Raw genomic sequence first — 10,687 nt, forward strand, 5'->3', positions numbered from 1 at the left:
TGTGTGCGTGTGTGTATGTGTGTATACAGGTGCACATGAAGACTAGAGGTAGATATGGAATATTTTCTTCTACTGCTCTCCAGTTTATTTTTCGAGACAGAGCCTCTCACTGACCGCAGGGATTCTCCTGTCCCCATCCCTCTACTGCTAGGACAGCAAACTGCTAGATACCTAGACCTAGCCATTCCTATGAGTGACAGAGATCTGAACCCAGGTTCTCTGCTTGTGTGGCAAGCACTGTAGGCTAAGACACCTCCCAATCCCTGCCACCTGATCATCTTTAGTTGGTATCTCTAGCGCAAAGTACTGGGATCCATCTAATTGGTTTCCAGATACCTGGGAATTCTAAACTTTGGCGGCTCTGCTCTAATCTAACGAGGCTTAGAAGCACCTAGAAATCTGTTCATTTGTGGCTGGAGGGCTCTGCCTTTGCAGCATATCACCCATCAGGTCTGGAACCAAACCTGGCAGTCAATATTAAAAAGTTAGGAAATCCTCCCACGACTAGAACGCCTACCAAGTGTGACCATTTCGTCCTGATGGCAAATCAAGAACCGGAACATAATGAATCCACTTTGGTCTGAGGAGTAAAAAGCCACAAAAGTCTGATAAGACTATTTGAAGAAACCGTACATGGAAACAGCTTAACTTATGCTGCCATCAAAGTTAAAAATACTTTGTTAGTTTAATAGTGGGTTTAATTTCAGTGTATACTCCATATGTCATAAACAGCAAACAAGTGTGTGGGGTTTTTTTTTCTCTAATTTTTTAAAGATGAAGTTGTTTTCCTATTGAAATCCACATCCAACTTATCTCAGTTTTTCTGGTTTTTGGAAACAGTTTTACTCTCACCATAACCTGCAATGCTAAATACTAAAGATATACAGACCCCATGTTTTTGTAACCAATGGGATTTATATTTCCCAGAGTCTAAAGACTTCCCTAGTTGTGGTCTGTATACTTAAACAGACACATTAGCTCTGTGATCCTGGGGGTTTAGTCTCTACTTCCAGGTGCAGAGGCGAGTGCGGAGACGGAACAGACCAGACACAGGGAGGCTGGGTTTGATGTGTTTGAGATTCCAGCCGTACTTCACAAAGTACACTCTCTACTCCTCACTTAGAACCTTGTGTGAGTTCCAATCTTGTGTAAATAAAAGCACTTCACGAGGACATAATAAAAACACCAGGTCTTTGATAACATCTAGGAATTGGTCCTTGAGCTGGAAAAGGAGGAGACAGAACAGGAGTGTCCGTGACTCTCACAAGGTGCAGGCAGCCAGGTTTCCCTCCCTGGACATCACAAAGGACCTGTGAAAATGTTTCTGAATGTTCTGGTCAAAGGGCCTGAATCAGACAGCGTTGGACAGAGAGCAGGACCTCCCATCTACCGAACAGTGAAGCATGGGTAATGCACACAAAACCCTCTGTAAAATGTCGAATAAAGAAAGCTAGTACCCACTCCTTGTGATATTGGAAGGATTAGGTTATATAACAGATGTGAAGTATCTGACCAAATAAACAGATATGAACCAAACCAAAAAAAAAAAAAAAAAGCCTCCAGTCCAGTAGCTAGTGTTTGGTGTGCTGTCTTCTACCTGCAAGATTAGTCAGACTTTAAACCCCTGGACCCACCACGGCTGTCTCCTCTTGTCATTGCTGTGATGATAAACCCCAGCCAGAGCAACTTAAGGGAGGACAGGTTTTGTTCTGTCTGTGTGTTTTTGACTTATGATCACAGGTCACAGTCCATTATTGTGGGGAAGTCAAGGCAGGAGCACCACCCTCACAGGCAAGATCAGAGAGAACGAATGTGCAAAAGCGCTCTCTCTCACGCTCACAGGCCCTCTTAATCACAGATCAGGGCTCAGCCCATGAAGTGGTTTACCCTACCTGTGTCTTCTTACATCAATCAATAATCAAAATGCTCCCCCCAAGACATGCCACGGCCAGCCCAATCTAGATCATTCCTTAAGACTCTCTTCTCAGGTGACTCTAGGTCATGTTGGGTTGACAGTCGCAACAACCAGCATAATCTCCAACAGGTAAAAGGAAGGGGAACGGGAAACCACCCTGCTTTCTATAGCATCAGAAATACTTGAGAAGGCAGCATCGGTCCAGGACTTCAGTCGCTGTTAGTCGCTGAGCTATCCCCATCTGACATTCCAGATAGATCACAAAGACTATGTAAAACTGCTGATGTCCTCCAGTGGATGGACAGACCAAGGTTCCCAGTGGTGAGCTGGCCCCAGCAGTTAGAAGAAGGCTTTGTAGGAAGGGATTTCAGTGAGGGATAGAAAACCAAGTCAACTGCACTCTTACCCAAGAGAGTTTTAAAACTCCTGACGTTTCCCCCACATTCTCCTTGCCGACTGTGGTAGGTACAAAGGTCAGGGCTGAGATCCCGGGCTTCGGAACACTGTTCAGTCTCTGAGCTGGAGTCTCGGACCACAGGGGAGCCTAGTCATCAAGAGCTGCCCGTGCACACTGACTCCCTTCTCCTTCCTCCATCCCGAATATGCACAAATTAGTGGCCATGATTAGGTAGGTCATAACTCCCCCTATCACCTCGACAGCCTAGTCACCAATCCCAGTTCCTCGTCCCGTTTCTAGACATGGAGCTGAACAACCACACTGCCAGAGTAGTCATAAACCAAGATTACATTTCTCAAAATGGATTTTTTTAAAAACATACTGAATAGAGATTACTTATGATAATCCTCAACATGACCCTGAAAAGCAATGCTTAATTATCTGACAATGTAATTGAATCCCTAAACTTCTCCCTTACCAGAAAGGTCCAAAGCTTCAGAGGCTAAAGACTAGTGCTTACAACCTGTCACACGCTGCCTCAAGGGACATCAACGGATGCAGAAGTTACTGCCTTGCAAATATACTTTCTAAAAATAATCAATATTTTTCTTCAGTGCTTATGACAAAGCAACCAAGCCACTTCATTTTAATTGCTCGCAAGCTGCACAATGACTTGATCTCTTTAATATTTCACTCATAGTGGCAGCCACTGAGCTATGACTAACTCTCTCCTGAGCATCGCTGCTGTATCCAGATGGCAAGAAATTCATCCCCTTCACTCCTGCCTGAAAAGCAATTCTGATTTTTCTCCCCTTCTTTTCCCCTCCTTCCATTCCACCTGCAGTAACTGTTTCCACTCCAAAGGAGCTGGGAGGCGAAAGGGGGAACACCAGTCAAGGGTTAGAACAAGTGAAATTACTTTTTTAAAATGGAGCATAAACCCTGCAGCTTTAAATCCTACTGCATCAAGCCCTGGATTTCTTCCATAACTGAGCTACAAAATGGTAACAAGAAAGGAGGAAAAAATTGCCTCTTCTTCCCAGTCAGCCCTTCCACAGCTCTTCAGCAGGATTGGCAGTGGCCAGCCCATCCCCCACACCTTCCCAGCCCAGAGGCGCCGCCAGTACAGGTGGGCTGGGCACCGGACCTTGGCCCTCAGGCTTCGCCCACATCCGGCGACCAAGGTCAAGGGCGACCGCTTCCTTTCCCAGCCTTAGGAGCCCCGGGAACCGCTGCCAAAGTTTCAGGCCGGGCTGGGGCCAGCTCTGCTCTCGAAACCCCTTGCCCTCAGGCACCTGCCCAGCGCGCCCTGTTCCAGACCCCGCGCCGGCTCCGCACGCCATCCCACCTGGTCCCCACTCACCTCGGGTGGACATGGCTCAGGCAGCCACAGGAAGCGGGAGGGAGAGGCGAAACCCGCAGGGCGTGGGGAGGAGAGGATCCCAAGACGTGCACACGGGCTCGCGCGTCCTCCCAGCCCCGGGCGAGCGCACGCCTCCCGCAGGACACCTGCTCGGCTCGCTGGCTCGGGGCAGCCCGGCGGGCAGCCGCGGATCTGCAGGGCGCGGCGCTGCTGACAGCTAAGGCCGGCTGGGCGGGGCCGGTTCCCCCTCCTGGTGCCCGTGGGCCGGGCCCACTCGGGTCCAGAGGCTGCTGGGGACTCACTGCCCGCTTGGCCACGGCGCCAGGCGGAGCTTTGTTTCTGAGCAAGGTGGGGCGTGTGATGGGGTCTACGTCTGCTACTCTCTGGACCCGAGTCTCTGATGATGATGATAATAATGCGGGGGAAGGAGGGGGAGGTATTGCTGTCAGTGAATGCTTTCCAGCTTCCAGCCTTGGTCCCAGAGAGACACCATTAGAAGGAGTGAGTCTATGCCTTCCCTAAGAGCTGTCCTTCAGTGGAGAAAGAATTTCAGGGTCACCTGAGGGGGATTGACCCTGACTGTGGAGCAGTCTTTGGCTGTTCATAAGCAGGACCAGCTATGACCCTCATCAAGGCCAGTCCAGCTCTAGAAAGGCTGGTAACCGGGATGGGACAGGGCTGGAGCCGAGAGAGGGTGACGAAACCCTTTCTGTGTATCATCAGGACAGAAATGAGAAGACTCAGAAGTCTGCTGCCTCGGAGGTGTGTAGACTGCCTCTGTGCTGGCTGGGAGAACAAAGAACAGCTGGCCCCGAGTTCTAAACTCCCCGAGTCCCTTCCTCACCTCTTCCTCTGTACTCCACAAAGGTCTGGTTATTTTCTGCGGAAGTTCTTCCCAAATCTCCTGATGAAAACGAGATTCACCGAATAGGTTCGGCAATTCAGAAATGCTCAAAGAACAGGTGGACATAATTCTAGGAAAAATAATGGGCAGATAGTTGGAGAACGCCCAGCTTTATGATCCTGTCATCAGGGAAGTGTGAGGATAAAGACATAATGAGAGAAGAAAATTGTGAACTCCAATAGCAACTCCTAAACTCAGCACCTAACATCAGCTCATTGGCTGCGGCCTCAAAATGACTTCTTTCCCTCTGACCTTAGTTCACCATTCGTCCTTCACACCTGAGTGATTCCAGGGAAGTCTCCATGCTCAACGTCCATGTTCCCCAGCCTCAACGCTCCTCAGCCTGCCTCCAGTCTCTGCCTCCTTCACTTTAATTCTACCTGTTGGCCTTGAGAATAGTTTTTGTTTGTTTTGGGGGTTTGGGGAGGGGCTTGCTTGTTTGTTCGTTTGTTTACTTAGGCCATTGTCATAACTCCAAAGCTTGCAGGGTGCCCCCACTGATCAACAGATAGTCTCAGTATTTCATCCAAGCAATTAATTCCACCGACAAAGATTTAGCGAGCATATACTACGTGCCAGTCCTCATGGCAGGTCGTAGGGCCTCAACAGTGAGTGAAACAGGCATGATCCATGTCTAAAAGAGCTTTCCTCTTCTGAAATGTTAAGAACCCTGAACACCGTGCATGCCTGTCCTCCTGTGCACCTCTAGCTATCCCCCAAACACTACATGATGACTTTCCCTGCAGACGTTTCTCAATAATGATGTTTTCTGTCCCCTGCCTTTCTTCACTCTTTCTCTTCTTTGCAAATGTCTTCCTCCCCACCTAAATTAGCCCTAAAGCCATCTCATAAAACATTCCCTGCTACTTCATTGCCCACTGACCTCTCGACTTCCCTGTATTTCCAAAAAAACGCCAGACACACAACTGCTTAACACATTGGTTTTTTTTGCCTCTGTTTAATGATTGCATTGTGTGTTCTCCCTAAAAACCCTGTTAACCATCACAGTCCTGTTGAGTTGACTTTGTTCTGTGAGTATACTGCAGTGTATACATTAGAGCAAATGCCACACAGGGACAGAGGTCCCAGAGGCCTGTCTACCCTTAGCCTAGTGATAATACATAGTCCCTTTCTTCGTCTGCCATAGTCACTCTTATCTTTGTAACCTCATTGTACAGCCACAGATACAGTACAAACAGATCTTACCCTCAAGTCCTTAAGATGCTTATAATAGACCACACAGATGGTCACAAAATATGCTCCTAACTGTGTCTGGATAAGGCGATGCACACAGTGTTTTTAGGCAGAGAGCAAGCATAGTCAGCCTTCATCTTAGCTCTGGGTTTCCCGTCTATGAATTCAAACAACTGTTGGCCAAAACTATTGAATAGAATAACTGTATCTCGTCAGACATGGTGGCACATGCCTACACTCCCAGCACTCAGGGAGCCAAGCCAAGAGGATCCTGAGTTCAAGGCCAGCCTGGGTTACATGGCAACACACGTCTGAAGACGATCAATTGTGTTTGTATTGAACATGGATACTTCCCTTCCCCCTGGCTTCCTAAAAAAAACTTAATACATCGTTTTATGTTACATTTTCATTGAGCATTGGGTTATTATGACTAATCTGGAAGTGATTTAAAGAATTCAGGCAGAAGTGTATAGTTTACATGCAAACATGACAGCATTTTATAGAGGAATTTTGACCATTCGCTCTGATGGCACTAGAAATAGTCTCCCATAGACAATGAAGGGCATGTATATTCAGGCCTGGAAGCTTGAAAAATAAATTAATTATCAAAGATTATCTTTAGCTAAAAGAGTTTCCTATGAACTGGATTTTATCTTCAGATTTATTATCAGGTCTGAGTATATGTGTGTGTGTATGTGTGTATATATATACACACATAACATATGTATATATACACACATAACACATGTATATATACACACATATACATAATATACACATATAGATACACATACATATACATGGTTGATTTATATAGCTTTACTTGACGAGTGTGTGTGTGTGTGTGTGTACACAACTATGTGTGCTCATACGGATGTGAACGGATGTGCCAGGCGTCTTCCTGTATTGCACTTCCCCTTGTTTTTTTGAGACAGGGTCTCTGCACTGAACCTGGAGCTCACTGCTTCCCCTACACTGGTTGGTGAATGGGATCTACCTGTCCCCTCCCCAGCCCCAGTGCTGGGTTAGGCACCTGGTACCCTATCAGCTTTATGTGGGCTCTGGGGACCTGAACACAGGTCTTCAATGCTTCTGGGTAAGCACGTGACATGCTGGGTACGCACTTGACACACTGAGACATCTCCCTTGCCCCAGATACTACTGGGAAATGCCTTCAGAGCCAGCCATATTGCAGAATCCCCTCAGAGATTGGAAGAATTGAAGAACCTTCCAACCTGCAAGAGTCAAGACAGACTCTTCTGAGGTAATAACACTGTGCAAGGAGGCTGAGATGAACAAGGGGCCTTTGGAGACACACTGAGTGCCAAGTTCAAGGTCAAGCAATGCCATGCTACAAATTCTATACTATGAATTAGAAGGAGGGATTTGGATTGACCAGAAGAAGTGTATTCCGATGTGTCTTAAAAAACAAATGGTTAGTTACGTTTGGCTCTTGCCAAAAGTATGCTTTCAAGTTGGCATGGGAGGGCGCTAGTGTGCGTTATTCATGCTTTCTGTCTTTAAATGGTTGGATATTGATTCTTCACCACCACAGCTTGCAGTTCTTGCTCCTGTCGCTTCTCATTCTTAACCCGAATTTTTTTACAAGTGGTGTGAGAATCATTCTGCTTAATGTGTGACGTCAAGTCAGAAAGGACATTTAATGCTTTTACATCAAACACCTTTTTAGGTCCCTCTGTGTAACGGACAATGAGGACCTGGAACAAGAGCAGACCTCAGACTCCTGTGAGGTAGAGGGCGACTGGGGGACCTTGGTTAAGCCTGGCTCCTACAGAAGGTTAAGTGGCCTCAGGTTAGCATTAGTTAGAATCTCAGACCTTCAAGAAAATGAAGCAAAGTTCTACATTATCACAGCTCCCTCAGGGCTGGGGAGGATGTGGAGTGGTGAGGAGCATGTGCCAGTCCTTCAGGGGCCTGAGTTCAGTCCTAGTACCCAGGTCAGCTGTTCACAAGACCCCTAACTCCAGCCACTCCCTCTTCTAACCTCTGTGTATACCCACTCATGTGAACACACACACACACACACACACACACACACACACACGCACGGCCAGGGTGAGGTTAGAATAAATATTTTTAAAGCATCCCTAATGTAAACCTCCAAAATTCCCACGGGGTAAAATCCACCAAAAATAATGCAAGCTTCAAAGACCATAGACACACAAGAAAAGAATCAGCCCTGGGCAAGAGTCAGTGGAATCTGCAGAGGCAGATGCTAAGTGAGTGTGGTAGAGCTTCCAATTCCGTGCAGCAAAGGCTTTGTGTACTTTTTCTCTCCTCTCCTCTCCTCTCCTCTCCTCTCCTCTCCTCTCCTCTCCTCTCCCCTCCCCTCCCCTCCCCTCCCCTCCCCTCCCCTCCCCTCCCCTCCCCTCCCTTCTCTCCTCTCCCCTCACCTCCTCTCTCCTCCTCTCCTCTCCCCTCTCCCCTCCCCTCCCCTCTCCTCTCCCCTCTCCTCCTCTCTTCTCCCCTCCCCTCTCCCCTCCCCTCTCACTCCCCTCTCCTCTCTTCTCTTCCTCCCTCCCTCCCTTTTCTTCTTTTTTGTATTTTGTCTTAAATTTATTTTTTAGTTTGTCTGTTTTGGTTTTCTTTATTTTTTTGGTTTTTAGTGTTTGTTTTTCTTTTTTGAGAGAGGAAAGAGCATGGAGTTGGGTTAGCAGAGAGTAGGGGGAGGAGTTGGGGGGAGGGAATGAGTATGCTCAAAATATATTGTATAAAAATACTTTAAATAAAAACAGTTTTAAAAGCTAGGGGATAGAGGAATTGATGGACAAATAATAAAAACCCTAGTAAAGAATTAAAAGCATGGAGAGGCATTTGAAGAAAACAGCCGGGAATGGCACTGCATGCCAATGAGCTATGGAAATACAAATGTATCAACTAGAATGGGTTTTAAAAACATAGAGATACATTGCATTGAAACTGAACAATATGAGATAGATCTAAAAGGCCAACAAAAATAAACGTGCAGTAATCAAGCTGTTCCTGACCTGGAGCCACCATCCCTACTAAGCTAGCTGTCGTGGTAGTGTTAGGGTGTTGAAGGTGCCATTTGAGCCATGGATAAAATCAGTCATCAGTGTTACCTAGCTATGAACTCTGTAAGTTAAAATAATGACTAGCCTCAGGCCATTCCCGCGGATACAATAGTGGTGTGAAAGTTATGGGAGTAACCAACCACTTTCTGATTGGATTTAATGCTGTCTGTAAGAGGAAAGTCAGCCTTGCCATTGCCAAGGGACCAAGAACCCACAGAGAGTTGAGTCCTGGGCCTTATAAGAAAACCTACTATTATTCTGGTAAATAGACATAGTATTAAACTGACTCCTAATGATTTAGTATTAATGTATCTCTTGGGCTTCCTCAGAGAGCTTTGTTTTTATAGTGAATGTTGATTGACAACATGGAGACCCCATGCAGAGAGTTAGAGATGTAAGCCCTAAATGGACATTTGGATCACATCCCTTCCTTCCAAGGCTCAGGGGTCATTCCAGAAGAGGGGAGCAGCAAGATTATAGGAACCATAGGTGGCCAGTGACTACAGAAAACCAGTTTTGTCCTGGCACTCCAGAGCAGCTGCACATACAGACGGAAAGCTGTTGTGACAGTGTGTATAAGACCTGAGAAAAATCACGAGGTACAAAACCTTAGCATGGAGGAAGGAGGTGGTCATGAAGTCCCACCCCTAGCTGAGTCGCTATTGGCAATGGATGGTTGCTGGGAGGGGAGTCTGTCATCTTCAAGGACATGACCCTTGAGAAGTTACCCAAGATCTAGTAGGATCTACTGCGTAGATGGTCCTACACCATTGCTTCTGACTGTGATGAGGGAGCGGTTGGACTCGAGTCACCAACTAAAATGTCAGTGAGACAACTGAAGCAGCTCTCTATCTGTTGGGCACAAGGCGTCTCAGGACAGTGCTTCCTGGGGATAATCCTTCCTCAGAAAAAGGGGAGTAGACGATTGGTACAGGACACTCTAGGTTCTGACTGGAGAACCGCCCCCCCCCCCCCCCGCATTACAACAGAGGAAAGAGAAACCCAAACAACAGAGTTCATTGATTTTGATGAGTTTAAAAGAGTTCACATCCCAGAGAGGCTGGAGAGGACAGAACTCGTGAGTGTGTGTGGGAGCGGGATAAAGAAAGAGCTTCCAGGTGGGGAGGGGTATATAGAGAAAGGGCTGCCAGGTTGGGGGTGGCTATATAGAGAAAAAGCTTCCAATATCCACAAACATCCTCTTGAGACCTTATTGACTTCTAGGTATATCACTTGGAGATCCAGAGGGAAAATGGGCAAACACTTGAAAACTAAGTGGTTTGTTGAGCTCACACATTCTTCAAAGGCACAGAGGACATTTACTGGTGATTAATCCAAGGTATTTGGTGGAGGACCCACAGGAGTCACAAGAGTAGGGAAGTTCAAACATTGCCATCGTGAAGGATATACTCTGTACACTCTCACGGTTTTTAAAGGGCCTTGAAAAGAGCAAATTGATCTGGAAAGACCTTAACAGCCTACAAGGATGGAGAACAACAACAAATAAAGCCCGGCATTCAATAAAGTAATGGCTACAGTACTCAGCATCCAGTCGAAAATGGCTAAAGATGCAAAAGAGACTGTATCTCAAAGCCCAAAGACAAGCCAGTTGTTAACGCGGGCTGAGAATGACAGACAGACAGACAGACAGACAGACTGTAGCTAGCAGGCAACAGTGATAGTGTGCCTCAACTAGTTCACATATTGAAAAGAAAGAAGGCGAGGATATGATGAGAAAAGTTGCTGTGACTCTCCCTGTGTATATGACATAGCTGTGACAAGACACCTATGTCCTCATTTGCTTCCATAGGCTGTGAGAAACACCATGACTCAAAGCAGCTTGAAGAGAAAGGCATTT

At 46.6% G+C, this 10,687-nt stretch overlaps 1 protein-coding gene across 5 annotated transcripts in view; it reads right to left on the reverse strand.

Moving 5' to 3' along the window:
* Positions 1-4,327, reverse strand: part of Ablim1 (actin-binding LIM protein 1) — a 282,612-nt gene extending 278,285 nt beyond the window's left edge. For 3 of the 5 annotated variants that reach the window (XM_030250917.1, XM_030250916.1, XM_030250913.1), the window contains exon 1: positions 3,676-4,327. In XM_030250917.1, the coding sequence (XP_030106777.1) occupies positions 3,676-3,688 (13 nt within the window). In that variant the 5' untranslated portion in view covers positions 3,689-4,327. The remainder of the gene's footprint in view (positions 1-3,675) is intronic. The other 2 variants (NM_001362445.1, XM_017318175.2) reach the window with 2 other exon arrangements.
* Positions 4,328-10,687: the final 6,360 nt, after the last annotated feature.

The sequence above is a fragment of the Mus musculus genome, chromosome 19 (genome assembly GCF_000001635.26).
Source record: "Mus musculus strain C57BL/6J chromosome 19, GRCm38.p6 C57BL/6J".
Taxonomy (NCBI): Eukaryota; Metazoa; Chordata; class Mammalia; order Rodentia; family Muridae; genus Mus; species Mus musculus.